The sequence below is a fragment of the Odontomachus brunneus genome, unplaced genomic scaffold, assembly GCF_010583005.1.
Source record: "Odontomachus brunneus isolate Ranch 3 - 2012 unplaced genomic scaffold, Obru_v1 Obru_scaffold_077, whole genome shotgun sequence".
Taxonomy (NCBI): Eukaryota; Metazoa; Arthropoda; class Insecta; order Hymenoptera; family Formicidae; genus Odontomachus; species Odontomachus brunneus.
The window spans coordinates 1,344,453-1,365,390 of NW_022639527.1; the positions used below are offsets into that span (position 1 = coordinate 1,344,453).

General features: G+C 37.5%; 3 protein-coding genes and 1 long non-coding RNA gene across 9 annotated transcripts; 2 read left to right on the forward strand and 2 right to left on the reverse strand.

Moving 5' to 3' along the window:
- Positions 1-1,164: 1,164 nt before the first annotated feature.
- On the reverse strand, positions 1,165-9,331 carry LOC116847405 (DNA topoisomerase 1). 4 transcript variants are annotated; one of them, XM_032822368.1, is made up of 12 exons: positions 9,180-9,331; positions 8,807-8,855; positions 7,717-8,098; positions 7,306-7,628; positions 7,081-7,235; positions 6,799-6,999; positions 5,830-5,982; positions 5,591-5,694; positions 3,841-4,814; positions 3,022-3,472; positions 2,796-2,945; positions 1,165-2,660 (listed from the first exon to the last, which is right to left on the reverse strand). In XM_032822368.1, exons 1-12 carry the CDS (start codon positions 9,219-9,221, stop codon positions 2,558-2,560), a joined length of 3,087 nt encoding a protein of 1,028 aa, XP_032678259.1. In that variant the 5' UTR covers positions 9,222-9,331; the 3' UTR covers positions 1,165-2,557. The 4 variants fall into 4 exon arrangements, with proteins under 4 accessions (XP_032678259.1, XP_032678258.1, XP_032678261.1 ...); XM_032822367.1 differs by having other exon boundaries at positions 5,830-5,997; XM_032822370.1 differs by lacking the exons at positions 5,591-5,694; positions 5,830-5,982; positions 6,799-6,999; ... (3 more) ...; positions 8,807-8,855; positions 9,180-9,331 and adding an exon at positions 4,983-5,133.
- A 232-nt stretch (positions 9,332-9,563) lies between these two features.
- LOC116847415 lies at positions 9,564-13,103 on the forward strand. 3 transcript variants are annotated; one of them, XR_004378755.1, is made up of 3 exons: positions 9,564-9,698; positions 10,495-10,647; positions 13,008-13,103. It is a non-coding gene; the product is annotated as an uncharacterized LOC116847415 (long non-coding RNA). The 3 variants fall into 3 exon arrangements; XR_004378757.1 differs by lacking the exon at positions 13,008-13,103 and adding an exon at positions 12,366-12,506; XR_004378756.1 differs by lacking the exon at positions 13,008-13,103 and adding an exon at positions 12,351-12,471.
- Positions 10,859-15,491, reverse strand: LOC116847410 (mRNA cap guanine-N7 methyltransferase). Its single transcript, XM_032822388.1, has 8 exons — positions 15,147-15,491; positions 14,569-14,734; positions 14,294-14,498; positions 13,578-13,834; positions 13,288-13,469; positions 12,973-13,185; positions 12,417-12,622; positions 10,859-12,340 (listed from the first exon to the last, which is right to left on the reverse strand). Exons 1-8 carry the CDS (start codon positions 15,200-15,202, stop codon positions 12,264-12,266), a joined length of 1,362 nt encoding a protein of 453 aa, XP_032678279.1. The 5' UTR covers positions 15,203-15,491; the 3' UTR covers positions 10,859-12,263.
- Positions 15,492-18,064: 2,573 nt separating this feature from the next.
- On the forward strand, positions 18,065-20,804 carry LOC116847413. Its single transcript, XM_032822390.1, has 3 exons — positions 18,065-18,921; positions 19,261-19,401; positions 19,491-20,804. The coding sequence occupies exons 1-3, from the start codon at positions 18,574-18,576 to the stop codon at positions 19,794-19,796; spliced, it is 795 nt and encodes a 264-aa protein (XP_032678281.1). The 5' UTR covers positions 18,065-18,573; the 3' UTR covers positions 19,797-20,804.
- The last annotated feature ends 134 nt before the right edge of the window (positions 20,805-20,938 follow it).

The window sequence follows — 20,938 nt, forward strand, 5'->3', positions numbered from 1 at the left end:
CTCTCAAAACACGGGAGGAAAGGACCTTACATACCGAATATCACGTTTCGTTTATTTCGCGAATGAACTTAAAGAACTCATCGTCGCGCACCCGAATCTGAATATCGCGTCGGCTGAATCACCAGATTCGGCAACTATCATACAGATATCGATCGTATGATAAACTTTCGCGTATCAGTTCTTTACTCGCTCCTGTTACGCGTCGAAACAAGAAGAATGAACGACATTACGTCGTCGTTCGTCTGACGTTCGATCGTTTGCTTTCAAGTTAGAATGCGCAAGCTTTAATCGTACGTACACGTGTCTTGCTGTGATCCGATGTAATTCAGCATTACAAATTCATTGATTATCTATGTTATACTTATTCGCATATAATTACATGTACGAGTAATGATTTCATGCTTTTATGCGCACATAACAGTAGGTTCGTCGGAACATTTTACATTCTCCGAGATAAATAGTCGACACTATTTGCTATCGACAGCGCAATCGTATATTCATGTCTCCCTTTCTCTTTCTCATCGAGGCTTCTGACTCATTTTCAGCAGATCGAGAACAAACGGACTTATACAAGCTAATAAAAATAATAATTTCCGTAATACAAGCAGTTCCCACTTATGGGGAGAATTAATGTAATTACTTGATAACGCGTGTGAAACGAAAGCAAAGGAATCAACGAAATCTACAGAAATATCGTATTTTATATATATATATACACACACACACATATATATACATATAAATATATATGTATATATATATATACACATACATACATACATACATCATACATACATACATCATACATACATACATCATACATATATATATATATACACATATACATACATGTATATATATATGTGTGTGTGTGTGTGTACACATATACATATATATATATATATATACATATATATATATACATATATATATATACATATATATATATATATATAAAAGCACATACGCCAGAATGTGTCTCGATTCGACTGCGAAAACGGGAAGCTTAATGCTACGCCTTATTATCGTCAAGTGAGCGTAAAATATACGTATACATATATATATGTATGTGTATATGTGAGTGTGTTATGTGCTAATATCCTTCAACGTGAGCCCGAACGATTGGTCGCACGGCGCGAAATGTGCAAATAACACTAAAAGAAATCAAACAGTTTCTCGTTTATTATTATTATTATTATAGCGTCTAGACATTCTTATAAAACATAAATCGCTAAAAAAAGCGACGATTCACTTAAATATATATATATAAATATATTTATATGTCCCGATTATGCTTTACGTCGGATTCAGTTTTGGGGAACGGTAATATAGACCCAAGGCCCTATTCTAGCGATATATATAGTGAACGTTAAGTATGCCTTTTTAATTCCAAATTTCATTCGTACACGAACGACAGGTTCGCCAGAAATGTTCCAGCTTGAGAATCAGAAAGGCATATTTAGCGCTCAATATGTACTAGAATAAGACCCCTGAATAGTATAATTTGCCTAATCACCTCTTTCTGTCTTCTCGTTTTTTCTTTTTCCGCTCTTTTTTTTATATAAAAAAAGAAGTGCACGATATCGGTAATACCCTACGTATGTCTTCATACACGATGTAAAATGTAAATGGTACTCGATGTGAAATGACACTATTATCATACATTTATGAAAAACAAGTATGCTGCGTGTGTGTTTGTGTGTATGGTATTTGTGTTTTTAAGGGAATACAAAATTCAGCTGCCTTCTCCGGTGAGTTAATTTTATTTTTTTTCCTTTTTAAATCGAAGTGTAAATTGTGTATTCGTGTCATTCACGAATCCCCCTATATGTACATGATAACGCAGTGAACATCAGATACACGCCTCTTCGCACCATTTGATACTGCGTCTTAGAATCGAGATATTTTTTTTTTTCGCACGAATTCATCGTTACTTTCCTAATACACACGTATGTAAATATAAATTTCTACCTAATCGAGGAAACAAAATTACGACACATAGCTTTTGCTCTCGCGCGAAAATTATCTCCCGACAAATTTGCTTGTCACGCTCCCACAAATCACCGTTCATCAGGACTCGCTCGGGAGATAAACAGTCGTCATACATTGTATAGACAAATTCGGCGAGGCATTGCAGCTAAAACAAACTTGCCTCAATGGCAAGTGCCAAGCACGTAATCGGCTCTACCGAGGCATTGACAAATTTTAATTGCACACCACTATATATGTGTGTTTATATATACACATATATATATATACACATATGTATGTATGTATGTATATATATATATATAGTCGCTGGTCGATTAATTAATAATAATCGTTTGAATATCCTATAGAAAATATGTTTTCGCATTCTCACATTCATATTTCGCTATCGTGCATTCGTGTAAAAAATTCTGAATTTCTCACATTCTTTCTATTTCTCGATCTCTCTCTCTCTCTCTCTTTCTCTCTCGTTTGGTCTCCCGACTTTTCTAAAACGTAAAATTCACTAAATACATTGTTGAAGAGAGGCGTCTTCTCATGACGTACGCGACAGCAAACTCTCACAGAGTTAAAAAATGTAGTCAGGTCCTGCCATGTCTATTGCCCATCTAAACTTGTCCCTCTGAGTCTTGTTATATATCTTCTCGATCGGCACGTTGTGCTTCTTACACCTGTGGAAACGTGAAAATTTGTAGAATTATCAGAAGACGAAAGATGTCTCGCAAAAGAGCGTTGTGTCGCCATTAAATACAAATAATCAAATATAAATAAAATAATGTTTTATAATAAAGTTATAAAACGCTCACCATGCAACGGAAATTCTAGGATCGAGATAATTCAGCTTGGAGGTGCCTAACGCGATCTCTTTGTTCTCTTCTCGATCGGTCGCCTGAACCTCCAGCTTTGTTAATTGGTCTTTTAAACGTTCCAGCTGTTTCTTCTTCTTCTCGTACACTCTGCAAAAGTATCGCAAAACAATTAAAATAACACGTTCAGGGTTTTTACCACATGGTATATGGATCGACAACGTACACTTTTTCTTTCACCGAACCATGCTTCGCGTCCCGTTTGGCATCTTTCACTTGCAGCTCGACCTCGGATATTGTTTCTTTCTTAGCCTCTATCTTTGCCTTCAAGTTTTCCATCGACTTTGCATGAGTCTTTGGCACGGAACGTTGATGGTTACACAGTATGGCGACAGCGCGATTAGCTCTGTTATACGACAGGATTTTTTCCGCCTCCGTGTCGTTGGGATCTGTGAGTTTGTCCAATTGTTGTTGCAGCGTCCATGACGCGTTGTAAGTTCTGAATACTTTAGCGGTGAGACCCTCCATCAATTCGTTCAGGTGTTTGTTCATGACGGTAGTGTTGAGCCGATCGAACAAATCGTCTCCAGGTGATTTGTTCTCCATAAAAAGTTGAAGATTCTTAAAAACGCGCTTCTCCACCGGCACTTCGTTGTAATATCGTATAGAATCTTTACCTGTGGGATAATTAGTGGGTTAATTAGTTTTATAAAAATTATAGAGATATGATACAACTGAGATTACTTGAAATTTAAAGAACATGAAGAACATGAACAATAAATTTTCCTATCTTCCTTCAAGTTGATTTTAACATTTTCTGACTTAATTATGTAAATATACAACATTAAAAGTAGAAATACTATAAAAAAGTAACATTCAATTAAATTTTTACCAAGGAAGAGATTATCTCAAGTTATCTCAAGAATCTCAAAAGATGTACAAAGAACATTTGGTAAATTTATAATATAAAACCTCTTTAATAATGATAATAAAAAAAAACTCTAGAGTATTTCTTTAAAATGTAAAAACTTGAGTAGATTATTACCTAAAAAGTCAAACACAACTACGTAGTCCTTTCCACCTTTCTGTTCATGCAGCTTTATGTGCTCCACTCGCAAGGAGCAACAGCCCACAGTGTCCGCCTGATCCTCATCCTTCTCATTACCAGCCCTAAGCGCTAATTTGTCGATGAAATATAAGGCTACGGCGCGCTGTCTAATACGCATTTCTTTACTTTTCCAATCTTCCCGGTACTCAGAGCGAATCTTGTCAATTGACTGCGCCAGTTTTCGCGCTGTTTCGTACTTCTGCCAGTCCTTCTCGCCCTTGAGCTTGCTGGATGGGTTCAGCATCACGTACTTCACTTGGCCCTGAATATTCTCCGTCCAGGAAGCGAGCCAGGTAACGTTGGGATCGTGTCGCACCTCTTTCCACTTATGACCAGCTGGTGGTTTTGGTATATGGGAGTCTTTCGAACAGTTAATTAACACATCCTCCGGCAACACTCGTTTCTTCAACTTGCCCATCTTCGGGTGCTCGCCGCGACCACGAAACAGACCTGGCGGCTCGATCTTGAAGTTACCGATCTTCTCCTTGTGGCCGTCGATGGTGCAGAAGCCGTATTCCTTCTGGGTCTCTTCGTTCTGCTCCTTGATCTTCTGCTTCTCTTCCTTCGTCATTGCCTTGCGTTCCTCGCTCTTCTGCAAGAAATACGTGTGCATCTCCTTGAAATTGCACTTGGATAAGTCGGTGATTTTGGCACGTTCTGATTCGGACATCACGTCGCGCCAGTCGCTGAAGAAGTTGTTATTAAATGCAGTCTTAGTGGTGTAGTCGTGGTCCAACATGCGCGCGTAGAAGGTCGCGACTTCCTCTGTGTCTTGGGTTAATTTCATCTCCTTGCCGTTGTAGTAAAACTTTACTGTAGATGGCAGAGGATCATAGGGCGGGGCGAATACTGGCCCTTTGTGTTGCAAGAAGTGCCACTTTGTACCATCACTCTTCTTTTCTTCTTCCCACCTAAAAAAAAATAAAAAAGTATACATTTAATGTTCAATTAATGTTAAATTTGAGAAAAAATATCACATTAAGCACCCAAACGTGCACGCTAAATATATAAAAACCGAACACTAGTGATTATATGATAGATATAACCTTAGAAGCATATTTCTCGTTTTATGAACGTACTCGCAGTTACTTCCAACATTGAATGAACGTTTCGTTAAAAATTGAGTGACTACATTTTTCACTAGATTTCTCATTGTACATTATTGTCATTTTCTATCGCAACAGAATTGATACACGATGTGGTTAGGAAGCACAATGTGAAGAAATGTAGTTCAAGTTAGGTTAGGTCGGGTTTGGTTGTAACTCAAGCAACGGTTTGGTTTGGTTGGGTTAGAGCAGTCACGTGATCACTTGGAAGAGATATTACAAGGTTCCGCTCATTCGTACCTACAGACTTCTAAGTAATACTGAGACTGTCGTCAGGCACATTCAGATATAATGCATATGTAAATCCTGTCGCCATATTTCAGAGAGACAAAATAAGCATATATAGTGTAAAAAAAGTTTAAGATTTAAACAGCATATGGTATACACGAAACAAAGGAAAAAGCTCATAATGTTATAAACTTTGACTTCAAAATTGATTAATTAGAAGTAAACAGCTGTGCTTTTCTAAAATGGCTGTTATGCCTACCAACATTTACACCTCCCATCAATTTCTCAACTGTGCTTATATACAGATATGTTAACAATCTATATAGATATTGTATAAAAGTTTGTGTTCATACCATTTCCAAACTTCTTGCTCCTCCTCCTGCTTCTTCTTCCTTGGGCTGGGGGTGTGGGATTCCCCAGCTTTCGCCACTTTCGTATTCTTCTTCTTCTTTGGTTTCTGCAATAAACGTGGAATTTAGCATTCCAATAAACATTTGATTTAATATACATAGCAGAAAAAAAATTTTTCGGTGTGAAATAGTTGGAAGTTTTCTTGTGATTTCATAATCTTAGCAACACATATAGTGTATACCTCTTCGGGTTCGTCGGACTCTTCGTCATCCTCATATTTTCGTTTCTTCTTCTTGGCCTTCGGATTGGTTTTCTTCGACTTTTTGCGCGCCATCAACGGCAGATCTTCCTCGTCGTCCGAGTCGATCTTCTTTCTCTTGACACTTGGCGACACCTTAGACCTCGCAGACTATGTTAAGTGCGTATTCAATCGAATAATAGTAAATTAATGCCAACGCGTTTAATAACCGACACGTTCGCTACAGTATTTACATTAAGAATCCTTATTAAAATCCGTATATGTTTCATATGTATATTTTTAATAGTTATACTTCACATAGTATGTTTGCGTTTATGCACACATTAAGGCCTCTAGTTTTACTGCTATAGCACTCTTGGATTTATGAGATCAGAAAAGGAAACGCACGCCAAAAATTCTTATGTATCATTTTCAAATAAGATATTTAATTGAAAAAGTATTTCAGATTGCTTGAAGATACCGTAAAATGCTCCAAAAACTATCTTTTTCTCTTGATGGCCAATAAATAGTTCTAAAATTAATGTGATATACAATCATTTCTTTTAATTTTAATTTTAAGACTATTTATTGACTGTCAAGGGAAAATTATAGTTTTTAGAGCATTTTATAATTTACGATACTCAAGCGATTTAAAGTATTCTTTCGTTCAAGTATCTTTTTATTTGAAAATGGCACGTAAAAACTTTTACCATAAGTTTTCTCGCTTCTGATGTCAACAATTCAAAATTCCGTAGCAGCCGGACCAGGAACCTTAAATATATAAAATGTAATTAGTAGACAAAACAGAACTTTAATATTTTATGTATAATGATGTATCACATATAGGTAGCATTGATCTTGATAAATCGATGCATTGCGCTAATGTGTCGCCGGTATAACGAACGTGTTAATAAAATAATATAAAACATAATATAATATACTACCGTTCACCAGGACCAAAACAATATTTACCAATGGTTTATCTTCCTCCGAATCGTCTTCCGTCTTAATTGTGGTGTTATGGAGATCCGAGAGTCTAGTATCGTTTGCATCCGTCGAGTCCACACTAGCCTCTTCCTCCTTAGTCGGTTCTTCCTCGTCATCTTCCTTAATGTAAAGTTGCTCGCCACCGCTATCATCGTCGTCATCTAGATCCATTTGCGTCATCGGTTCCTGCGGAAGCGTGTTTCACTTTAATATCTCATTTCTTATCTTCGCGAAAACGCACAACAAGTGGCCTCGAGCGATAATTACCTCCTTTATTTCCAGCTTTACTTCCGAGTGCATGCGCAACCCTTCGTTAATCGCGTGATTTACCTTCACGTTCGGTTCTTCCTTCAGCTCCTCCTTAATTTTAATTTCCTCCTTCACGTCTTTCTCCTTCTTCTCTTTGTCGTCGCGATGCTTAGCTGCGAACGAAGTGGCATGATTAAAGAGAGCGAAATGAAACATATGCAAGTACTTGATAGGTCAACTTACATTTGTCTTTATCGTGCCGGTGGCGGTCTTTGTCCTTCTCATGGCGATGCTTGTCTTTGCTGGACGACGAGCTGTGCTTGTCTTTGTCCTTGTCCGAACGGTGCTTCTCCTTGTCGCTCGAATGAGAAGTGGAATGTCTCTCCTTGTCTTTCTCCGACGAATGCTTTCTATCTTTCTCCTTGTCTTTCGAAATACTTCTATCTTTGTCCTTATCCTTGTCGCGCGAGCTAGAATTCAAGGAACTGTGTCTATGTCTGTCTTTGTCTTTGCTCTTTGAGCTATCTTTGTCCTTGCTTGAGCTATCCTTGGAGCTACTATGATGCCTAAAAGAATCAATTGCATATTTTATGAGTGCAATAATTGAATATGCATCAATATATAAACTTCCAAGTTGCTTCCCCTTCTTCTTACCTATCCTTGTCTTTATCTTTAGAGCTCGAGCTTGACTTGTGATGATGTTCCTTGTCTTTGCTCTTGTCCTTATCCTTGCTGGAGGAGCTACTGCTGCTTTTGTGCTCCTTGTCTTTACTGGACGAGGAGCTCTTCTTCTCCTTGTCCTTATCCTTGCTACTGCTGTCATGCTTCTCCTTATCCTTGATAGAACTGGAACTATGTTTATGCCTGTCTTTGTCTTTATCCCTATGTTCGCTTTTATGATTTCTCTCCTTATCTTTGCTTCGGTCTTTATCCTTGTGGTCTGATTTATGAGATCTTTCTTTATCCTTTTCTCTATGCTCAGACTTGTTTTCCCTCTTCTTGTCGAAACCATTAGACATTCCATTGATATGAGTATCTATGGAAATTATGTAAATTTAAGGTAAAGTTTTGATATGTACATAACAAAATCACTTTAGAATATTAGTCTCATTTGTTTACTTACCACTACAGTTTTACGCAATAAAAAAAATATATATATATATTTATTTATTTATGTAAAAATTATGTAAAATATATATAAAATTTGATCATAGCAGCAAAATAAAGTCAAAGATATAACAAAACAAAACAATATTCCGCGTATTTTATCGTCTTCTTGAGAATCCAATTCTATGAAAAACATCAAGAGGTCTCTTCCTCAAAGAGACATTCAAAAAAGCGCGCGCTTTCACAACTTTGAATCGAAAATGAGTGACGTATTCTCACGACGTCGTTCCGTATTCGTTCGAGTAAATGCGAAACGGCATCGCGTCGTATCTTATTAAGCATCGGGAAATTAGAAAATTCGATTTCGCGGAGTCTGGAACTCTCGTTTGCGAGATTTTCTCGCTACGTGTGCTGAATTCGAAAAGAAAAAGGAACCAGTTGTATGCCAGGAAATGACCACAAACGATCCTGTGCTCTTCGTCGCGATCCAAGCACGTGCTCTAGCAGTTCCCGATCTGCCGCACGGAACGCTGACGATCAACGCAATAATCGCGAATCGTATCGTCGTTGTCCGATCGTCAGTTACAACATGCTCGTTCGGTGTATGTCTCGCTCGCGACTGAAGGAAAGCACTCACCGTTATGATTCCCGGACGCATTGTCGATCTCCTTGGATCGTTGCTTATCCTGAAACAGACAAAGCTCATGAGGAACGGACTCGTAAGGAGTGCAAGAAGAAAAAAGAGAGACGCTCTAGTTTCTTGTGATCTCAGTGACGCGTCGACTCAGTGTGAACACACTGGCCACGGAGGCATTCTCGGCTGTTCGGCGCTCGCGCCATGCACGGCACAGGACTTAGCCGCAAGACGCCATTTTGGGACTTAGAAAAATTTCGCGTCGCCGATGCCGCAGCGCGACCAAGAGGCGAGAGCGTTCGCGCGAGCGAAAATCGCAAAAATGAGCACCTACGCGGATGCATGAGCCCGCGTACACCCTGAATATATCACTCACCAGGTCCGTGATGGCCTGCGACGCCGCCTGCTCGAGCTCCATTTCCCGACGCAGACGTGTGTGTACGAGAGAGGCCTGATAGACTTGGTCGGCCAACGCAGGCGAGAGGCAGTGGTAGCGGCGGCGTTTCACCTAGCGGGATTCACGTAGCCGCGGGCAAAGTCGCGGACGCGCGCGCGATTCAGCCCCGGATATTTACACGTGTCGCACGCGCGAGAGAGAGAGAGACTTTACAAACCGTGCAGCAGCAGTGCGCGCCGTACGTCGACGCTCTGCACCTCCTCCACCGTCACGACTTGCGTACGTCCACCGTGCGACTGTCTCACTGTCTCGACGGTCGCGCGCGGCAGCGCCCCGCGACACAATCCAAGTACCAGAATTGCAGGACTGCGCAGGCGCTCGTTCGCTCCGCCTCTTCGATCTCCGAAGAGTGTTTCCGTCGTGTTCGCCAGCAATTCCAGACGACGATTCGTGCGCCTGAGATCCCGGGAGTCATTCACCGCCGGAGTATCGAAACCGGTATAGTTTCCACGAGTTCGATTGCCCGAGACGCGCTGTCGCTATGTGTAGTACGTTGAATGCACTCGAGATGTGAATCGTGACGTTCACTTTACACACACGTCTGAAGTCAGCCGGTGTTGCGCGCGCAGCTCTCTCGACGCGGCTGATTTAAAAACACGTTCGGGTTCAAGGGCTCATTTATGAATCTTTTTCCTCTAGTAAGGTAAATGTCCTAGTAATTGAACGTGTACCGATAATTGAATTATTAATAATATATTTGTGTTTGTTAAGATGCTTATTAATAATGAATTAATAATATATTTGTTAAGATGCTTATCAATAAATGAAACAAAATCACAAAGTAATTAAATATTTCTTTTTATTTATTATATTGTTTTGTATATTGAAAAGCATTTTAATAAAGAAAATACAAAACTAATATGTTAATCATTGGGACGTCATGTATGTTCGATCACTGGGACGTTTACCTTATGTGGACTCGTAGAAAGTGCAAATTTCCTAACTTGATTCTAACTTAAATTAAATCTGGACATTCTAAATATTTCTTTGGGAAATGTTCGCTTTTCACTTTTCACACTAAAAGAAAATATACCTTTGCACGCTTGAAAACGAATGTACGTACAACACGCGCAAGGATTTTGTGTCTGTCGTCACCGCACGTCTCTATATCGTAAAACGAAATGTAAAAACGCGAACGTACGAGAGTGCGATTATGCAGGCTTCAATCGCCCGTTATACTTATCAATCGCGTTCTATCTAGCAAGGGAATCTTGTATTTTCTTGATTTCTTCAGGTCGGCTGCAGCGGAAACCGGTAATGGCAGGGCATTTCGCACGTGGATCAGGAAAATGGGACTTTGTTGTGTGACGGGGAATTTTTATCACGAACGCCTTCATCGTCGAGAAATTTCGAGTAAATGGCCGACGTAGCTGAGCAATAAATGAAAGTACGTACATTGTACTTGATCACAATGGCGAGAATGTGAGAAGAATACGATAATTTTGAAATTATTCTTCCCGTTTCAATTTTATTCCTCGTCCCTGAGAAGCGACATTGCCTCCGATCGATTCAACTTCACGTTATATTGAAGTTGATTGCGAGTCGAGATTGAGATTTGATTAAATCGTAGCTTCGATAGTTTACAATTTACAAAACTCTGACGCGAAACAATGTATCTTTATTCTTGTTACATTGAAAATACAGACGAATTATTTTCATCGCGAAATCACCCCTTTGCTAAATGCAATTTATGGGAATTATTGCGTTTGCATGAGATGATGTTTCTGATGTAAATATATGTGAAGGTTTTGCGTGTGTATACTACACATGTATAAATATAATAATGTGGTTTACATAAGAGATCAAGTGTATAGTACACTTTTCCCATTGTGTATAGAGTCACTTAGGAAATTTAGATTACAGAATATTTAACAAGAAAGAAACAGTTTCACATTTCTGTTTTGACAGAGAAATAATTAAGTAGAATCACCATTTTGTTACAATGATATATTAATTAGCAGAACGCGAGTTTTTTTCATCATCGAACATGTTAATATCTTTAAAAAGATCAATTTTCTATATGTTCAGGTAGCATTGAAATATACTTATAAAATATCCCATTGAAATATGCGATTGTTGGCGTGCTGCAGATGTCTAATAATTAAATTTGATCTGATTCTGTGATATAACATTATGTACATTACATGTACATTATATATGTACAAAAAAGTTTGTACTCACACAAATATAACATTATATATACAAAAAAGTTGGTACTCACAAATTTACATGATTTACAACTAATTTCAATGAGTATAGAACAGTAATTTCTTTTATTGAATATTCTGAATTTTTGAAGTAATGACATCTTTTCTGAGTGGTGAGAATCATTATTTTCCTGTATTTTAAATGTAATAGGAATAATGATACACTTTCTTTTGGATCAAAGTTCTGAAAATTATGACAATTGAATTTTATTTAACAATATTAGGACTGCATTATATCTGATTTGGGCAGATCTGATTATTCGAAAATTCTGACATACCAACAATTGCATATTTTAAAAAAGCTCGGAAATATGGAAAATTACACTTTTTCAAAGATATTAACATATTGTTACGAAAAAACTGTTTATTAGCCAAATTATGCCGATATCGCATATGCGTATGTGTTCTATTTTAAGAAAATATAATATTTCCGATCGATTTATATAAAGTTTGTGAGATTCTTAAATATGAATATAAATTATTTAAGTATAAATTATGTAAATATAAGTCAAATCACTAATTTTTGTTTAAAAATTTGCATTTTGCACTTGCAGTACTGTCTTGCGGCAGTCGTTGCGGCAAAACAAAGATTTGTTGTCTTAATTGTTTATCACATAATTAGTAACGGAAGTTAAAATGCTAAAAACAGCCGATCGACAATATATCATTAAGTGTTTTCCATCATCTCGACTGATTGTTAAATCGACTCAACAAATATTCTTTATTAATTTTGTTATGATGATTTATCTCTTTATTTTTGTTGATAATGATTGTTCTGACGAGTTTTACATAGACTTCATGCCACATACTCTGGCTTCCCCTCGCTATTCCAAACTGTCTTCATCTTTCGGAACGCGAACACGGCGTATAACGCTGCAAAAAGATATTGTTGTTGCAGTGTCCAAAACTTCAACTTCGTTTAGTGCTGTTACTAACATTTTATACTCACAAGTAACATCCCATTCTGACTGCGAAAGAGTGCCGATTTTGCGATGATCGGGCAAGTTCTGCATGTACTGAATGGCATGCTGATAATCCTGGTCCAAATTGCCGAGCATCGGTACCTCGTGGAACGGCGGATAAGTCTCTAACGCTTGCATATTACCCAGTAAGGATTTGCCTTCATTCTTGAAACGTTCGTAAAATACATCAAACCTTCGGACAGATAAATTTTGATAAGTACATTACGTACACGAAAATATAACAATCTATTCATAATCTTTTTTTATAATAATATACGGGATGTTCAATAATTCCTTACGCAGCCGCGTTGTACAGATAAAACTTATCAAACTGAACACAAGATTTCTCTACAATTTTGCAAACAACCATGTAAAATTTTGAATTATTAATTAAAGAAGTTTAGTGAATGATTATATACAACATGGTAGATGAGTTGTGATGGCGACGTCTGCCGTCGTATGTTTGTACAGTGGGTTGTAAAACGGTTTAGACACCTACAACTATGTGCTGCAGGGCATATTAATTACATAGTCTTCTCTTACTTTTCAAATGACACTAAGTCGAGACCATTTTTCAGAGCCAATTTACGCAGCGTGGGCAGGTGCACCAGGAATTCCGGGCAATCGACCACTCCCTCCAAATGAAAATTATACTTGGCGCCGAAAAGTGGCGGTTGTTCTTTATTTTCGCATAAAAAGTCGATGCTATATACGTCGTTGCCGAACTTATTACCGTCGCACTTCTGCCACCTGGAACTGCAGAATAAATAAATAAGTAAATATACGTGAATATACATTTGATATGTATATCGATATAATTCCGCATAAAGACTGAAATACTTCCGTATGAACACCTACACTAAATCATACGCGTCCGGAATGGTGCCGATGAAGTAGCCCCCTGGCCTCAGGGTCTCGCTAGCGTTTCGCAGCATGCATTCCGCCTGTGATAAGGACTCAAAGCTGTAGTGAAACGCGAATTGGCAACTTACGAAGTCCAACTGCATGCTAGGATCCTTATACTTCTCCCTCAAACGAACCTGAAACACTACTGTTTAACAAAATTCCGTTGGCGAGTACATTTCCTCGCTGAGCAATATCTGGCGACTGACTTCCCGAAGTCGGGTGTACATGTGTGCATTTTTTACCTTTGTACAATCTGCCGTAATGAACTCTGCGGTATAAATAGGAGCGAAACCTCGGTCGTTGGAACTTCTGCTGGTCATGTCGTTGTACCGCTGCTGACACTGCTCCAGGGACACTTCCGCTATGTCCGCGCAGATCAGGTGCGTGATATTGGCCTTCTTCCATTTGAGTAGATCGCCACCCTTCCCGCAGCACATGTCCAATACCCTCAAAGGGGCACCATGGTTCTTAGTCTGTTTTACTTTGCCCATGTATTCATCTGTATAGTGGGTTATAAAACAGTTTAAATATAGTAAAATTGGGATCTCATTAAACTGTCCAAGTTGAGAGTCATTATTATAACAAGCTTGCTCAGCAATTATATTTATTTAACATTCTAATTATATTATTATTGTTGTTTTTTTCTGTTTTTTAATTGCTGAACTAGTGTATATCTATGGAACTTAAAAAGAAATAGGTATGTGTAGTTGAGACTCAGTGGAAAAAAAGAACTAGTGCAAATTAATACAACCAGTTTAGTAATAGAAAATCACTTTGCAACTCACTATACATGATAAATAATAAATGAAATAATGAATAAAATGTACACAGTGTTAAACAATGTAAAAAATACGAATAATTAATATGATAAATCAAATAAAATATAACAAATTGAATGTTCATTTGCAGGAAGAATTCGTATTATTCAATAAATATATTACTAGAGATTGATAATTACTTATGAGCATGCTCTTGATCCAATTGTTGAAATTTCTCATATACACAATTCGGCTTTGATTCCTCTGCCGTAGACCTTTTTCTTCCAGTGAGTTGTAATGATTAGCTACTAAAGAGGTATGGTCAACGCTTTTGTTTGATTCCGAAGCATCGTCGTCTGTCTTGCTCTTCCCAGATGTCGTCAGATCCGAAGGAACACTTGCGTTCTACAACAGGAAAGATGATCGGTGATCCCTGAGCATCACTCGAGCAATAATGCATCATATAGGAACTCACAGCGGATATGTCCTTATCGGTGTCATGCCTAGCCACCTTGGACGCTCGTTCTCGATCAGAAGACAACTTGTGCTTTCTATTATGTGTACAATTGCTGTCCGCATCTTCACTTGTCTTCGACGAAGTCTCCGACTGTGTGTCTCTGACATCGGAGCTTGTGGATTCACTGGAAAATAAAGTGTTCTTTTCTCTTTTCTAGCGGCATAAGATCGTATTAGAACTTTCTGCATTAGAACATTTCAAGCTAATTGAATTTTCGCGCACGCCACTTTCAACATGATGCGAGCGTGAGCTATGACAATCGGTCGGTAAAACAGATGCCTAACCTAAAAACGTCGCTTTCAACAATCAATCGTCTTTGTTGCATTATCAAGCGATTGTTTAAAGTTTCATAAATTTACTCTACGTATCAAGGCTTGTCGGATGTTCGCTCTTTTGTCGAAGTCTACGACGAGAAGCTCGTGCTTTACACATTTATCGAATCATCTAATTACTTTCACCGTACTGAATATACTGCATAAGCATCATGGGGGAAAGAACAGAAGGGGGAGGAAAATCGCAAATGAGAAAAGACAAACCTTGTGTGACGCTCTTCCTTGATTTCCTCGTTTACTTGCACGCCAAGTGCGGACATATCGACGGCTCGGCACGCGATTAATCGTAAATTCAATATATGATACAATATATAATAGAGAACACACGCGTTACGCAGTGGGAGATTGTTTGAAGTATTAAAAACGTGTACAACACCGCGAAATCATTACAGAATCATACGCGACACTCGCGATTTAATAAAAAAAATACAGTAAAACCAATACAAACACACGTGTAAGTAACGCCATAAAGCAATCTAGCACACCACAATACGAGTAACGGTTTAGCCGCAACACTGGCGACCGACTGCCAACAGTGTTGAATGAGCACCTTTTCGAGCATGCGCACAGAATGCACCATGAAATACAGGAATGTATACTTATATAGAAACACAGATCTTCATACTAAATTGCTAACTAAAGGCTAGTTTATGATGACCGTAAGGCTGATATTACATGTGCCGTACGACAGGTTTTTCGGATACATTTGTTGGTTGGAGATAGAGTATTTCTAGATTCTCTGTTCGTCAACCAATGAACGTATCCAAAGCTTATCGTACAACACATGTAATATCAACCATAATGTAAATATAAAGATGTACTATTACGCATGATGACGGAATATGATAATCACACGTACTGACGTAATGTGTAGTGAAATGCCCAAAATTAATCATACATTACTAATGGCTCCTGCACACAGGACGCTGTAATGCTTGCCGCGCGGCGGAAGACCACGCGACAGCCAATCAATATGTTGTTTTTCCGTAAGAGCTAGAAGGTTATTACGGAAAGCAGCATATTGATTGGCTGTCGCGCGAACTTCCGCCGCGCGGCAAGCATTATCGCGTTTTGTGTGCAGGAGCCATTAATCGATTCGATTCTTTCCCTAACAAATTTAGGGAAAAAGGGTTGTTCGTGCTGCTTGCATGTTTCATACTTTTCGCTTTTAAAAAGAGATGGACGCCTAATCAGACGCTTGGAAGAAAACAATCTAGTTGGTTGTCTCGTTTTTGCTTCTTCGAAATATTCCAATATACTTCTGTCTAGTTTTAAAGTGCGAAAAGTGCAAACAACACGAATAAGCCTATTTTTGGGGAAAGAATCGAATCGATTCAGAATCGGGCATTTCTAACATTTGTATGTACTTGACCGGAAAAAGAACTCCGGTTGGAAAACTATTCTTTTAAATCGTTTGTATTTCGTATGAAGAGTTTTAAAGTGCAATTGAAAAGATTTGTGAGTCATTCTATTACTTGTAATTAATTGTTCTTTTTTGGACCATGTATTTAGCCGGAAATAATGACCGGAGGTAAATTAAACAAAGGTTCAGTATGGTATCGTTTGTATTTCGTATGAAGAGTTATGAAGTATCATTAAAAAGGTTTGTGAGTTATCCAAATAATTTTAATTAAATATTAACAAATCATATATTTGGCCGAAATATCGATTTCAAGCGCTGTTGTGGAAGTACCGTCAGGCACGATCGGTGTAGTATCTAGTATTTCAATATTCCTGGTTCTTTTTCGGGTACTTATGTACAATAAGGCCTTTTTCGAATTTTGATATCTTTTTGCAGCTCTTTTGGTAAAAATATTTATTTTGATTCCAATATTGATAATCAATCGGGGGATTCCGAAAAATATGCAAGTTATATATTGTTTTAACTTTTTTTTTTATTTTTTTTCACTTGTCGAACGTTGCTGCTTTCCCACAATTTAAACAAGTTACTGATCTTTTAATCACATTATGTAACTGCAATATCGAACGACTAGCGGGGGGTTGCGTCCCCCACACTCCCACTCAAAACTAACCTTACCCAAGCTATCGTCACATTAGCCGTTAGTCATTGTTTATTAAAAAATTATTAAGAAAAAAAGTTGAACACTTTAATAAACAATGACTGACGGTTAATGTGACGATAGATTGGGTTAGGTTAGTTTTGAGGGGGGGTGAAAAAGAACAATAAATACAAGTAATAGAATAACTCACAAATCTTTTCAATTGCATTTCAAAACTCTTCATACGAAATACAAACGATTTAAAAGAATAGTTTTCCAATCGGAGTTTTTTTTCGGTCAAGTACATACGAATATCTCTAACGCATACTAAATAGTAACTTTCTATTAAATAATCTTATGGCATGTTTGACTGGTTCTGAGTTAACTCACTCTGGGTTATTCAGTCTATGTTTATTGGAATTCTATTAAGAGGTTATCAGATAAACCCTGGTTCCTACACCAAGCTTTCAAATATACAACTAGAGCACAGATCACTCTAATCGCTCGCCTGAGATCGGGACATATAGGGTGTTTTCCAGTTGCGTACTGTGTTACACAAAACCAATTTATTAGTTGCATATTATCTTACAAGATATTTTAGATAATATGTGACCAATAAACTGGTTTTGTGTACGTGTGTGTCAGGATGGTTAAGCAATTGGAAAGCACCCATAATTACTGGACAACACCTACATAGGCTGCGTTCCGAAATGCACTGCCAGTACTGAAAATCTATAGTTTATGTCATGTATATTATAGAATTTCAGTATTGGCAGTGAATTTCGGAACGCAGCCATAAAGAGTGCTTTCCAGTTGCATACACTGTGTTACACAAAACCAGTTTATTGATTGTATATTATCTTACAAGATATTTTAAATAATATATGACCAATAAACTGGTTTTGTATACGTGTGTGTCAAGATGTGTTAAACAATTGGAAAGCACCCAAAGTGAATATCAAACTATTTGCAAACTGTGGATGTGGTGCTGTATGTCAGGATTTAGAACACATCATATTTAAATGTCCCCTTAACCAAGCTAGATAGGCAAACTTATATACAACTTTTACAACATTAACATACAAAATCTTCAAGACCTAAAGGCTGCAATTTTCTCCAATAACTTTACCTTTACCAATCCCCTTCTATCTTTTCTAAAAGAAACAAATCAAAACCTATAAATTCCTTCTTAATAGTCTTCCTTCATGCTGTGGTAAAAGGGCCACTGAGTATAAGCCCATGTGTGGAATCATAGAGAGAGAGAGAGCGCTTTTTCTAGTGAACGCGCCCAATTTTAGTTAGGTTAGGTTAGTTAGGTTAGATAGATTACGATCAATGAAGTTGGTAAACTAACGGCGAGAGTGTTATTTTTAATCAGCAGCGCACACGCTCTCATCTATTATCTGATCTAGATTCGCGTTGCGTGATATTCTTATCTGGCGATTCTTATCTAAAATTCAATAAGAATCCAAGATAAATAATATTTTGTTTGACTGCTATCGGGTGCAGCAAGAACATTTATTCGTGTTTCAATTGCTCTAAGTGTTCCCCGCCTGGAATTCAAGCAAAGTTCCATGTAAAATTCGGTCTGTACTACTTGCTCGCTGGAGTGAAAGCAAATTTGCATTACAATGGACAGCTATTCAACGCAGAACTTTGACTCATGCATGATGGTTTCTGGGAATCAACAATGTAACGTCTCTCCGTCTGTGAACAATCAGTCACAGGCAGGACAAGTACAGACACAAGAGGACGATAAGCAGCAGCAAATGGAACAATCTCAGATAATACAACAGAATCAGTCCAACACTCTACACAATAAAGTTCTTACTCCAGTCAGATTACCCGCTATACTGGATGGAGAGTATTTCACAGTGACCAAACTGGAAGACAGCAATGTCACAGTCCGTTGTTCCCAATGTAAGAGACACTTAAATGGAAACCTCAAGTCCACAGGCAACTTCCTTAGTCACATAAAGGTAAATTGTATGAAAGTATGTTTGATCTAGCTTCTAGGTTGGTGCTGCGTTCTTTATCGATTTGTCTTCAAAGGGTAAGCTACAATTCTATAGAATTTTATATATGTAAAAATATTTGGATATATTTATTTGTAAATATATATATATATATATATATAATTTTATAAAATTGTAATTTGCCTTTTGAGAACAAACCCACAAAAAACACCAGCACCGACTCAGAAATCAGATCAAGTGTTTCATCACACTGTGAAAATCTAAAATATCAGATTGTGAAAGTATGCCCAAATGTGTGGTCTCTGTTACTTTTTTATTTATCAACTGTCATTTCTCTTACAGCGTGTGCATCCATTTCTGGCTGAAAGAATCAAGAGTAAGTCTAATCAGAGAAAGCCCGCGACGCTCTTCATCGACGCGTCGTTAAATGAAAAGCCCGTTGAAACACGTGGGAAGCGCTACAAATTTGAAAAAGCTGTAGACGTTAGTATGCTTTTTTGCCGCTCGTAATTCCGTTAACTCGATTTGAAATCGACGAAAACTCAATGTAACGGATTCTTCTTTTTTTCCAGGAGGAAGGCGTGAGTAATAAGGAAGATTCTTACGAGCATCCGACAATTTGGAACGACACGACGTTCAATTCGAAGAGTCTCCGACATACTTCCGAGGAAAGTCCGGAAGTCATTGATCAGCTGCGCGTCACGGCTCACAATACGATCGTAATGGAGGACGAGTACGATGCGATCGGCCGGAATGTCGCCGCGAAGCTCAGGAACATGCGCTTGGACCAAAGAATAATAGCTGAGAAGTTGCTGAATGATATTTTATTCGAGGCTCAGCTTGGCAACCTTAGCAGAGATTCGAATATTCACGTATGATCAATAAAATGGAGATATTCTGTAGGAATGCCATAATATGAGGCTTGTGCGATTTGATCTTTTTGTGAAGCGCGATGTAATATATATGTATATATTTATAATTTATTGCATATTTACAGAGTATATATATATATATATATAATATAATATATATATATCTGACAATTGATAATCACAATTATTGAGACACTCGTGTGCAGAACTCGTCAAACTGAATATAAAATTCTTTTATTATCTCGCAAACAGTCAGTAAAATATTGAGTTATTAATTAAAGAAGATTAATACATTCAGATTGTCCACTAATCGCTCAATCGTCTACAAATTTTACTTAATAAGTAAAAATCTCCGTGGTCAGTTGCGTATGGTAGAAATTTTTTTCAGTCTGATTTAGTGCACAAATATACAATGACAGACGTTGCCATTATCTATCGTATCGCGCGTGATCATTTACCAATCTTTTTTAATTAATAACTCAAAATTTTAATGATTGTTTGCGAAATGGTAGAAGAACTTTGTTCAGTTTGATGACTCCTACCTGTATACAACGAGTATGTCAATAATATTGTCAAATATACATATATATATATATATATATCCTGTATATATAATAAATTGTCAGATATCCAATATATAAAACATGTATATATTACATAGCGCGCATAGTGTGCGTGCAAGGACTAGTACGTTTGTGTGAATGAATGATGACTCTCAGTGCAATTTGAGCGATACTAGACTGCGATTTGTTCTATTGACAATTCATTTATAGACAAAGAGATCGTATCATGTGTGAGCGAGAGAGTCATCTTGAATATCTGGACATAAAGAGAAGAAATTTCGATATTCTTATAAATATTCTGATTTTTTAGAGAGTAGTGCCTATTACATGAATGTAGGGCCACTCTTCTTTTTATACAAATATGTAATATTGTAAATATATCCTTATGAATGTTCTTATGTTAAATACATAATTAAGGAGCGGAACATGCTGCCTAGAAGTAGTCTACAAATGAGAGTAATGTTCTACACTGAATCGTTCGATTTCTACAATTAGTATATAAGACGGTAGTTTTAATTTATAACGATATTACATATATATATATATATATATATATATATATATATATATATATATATATATATA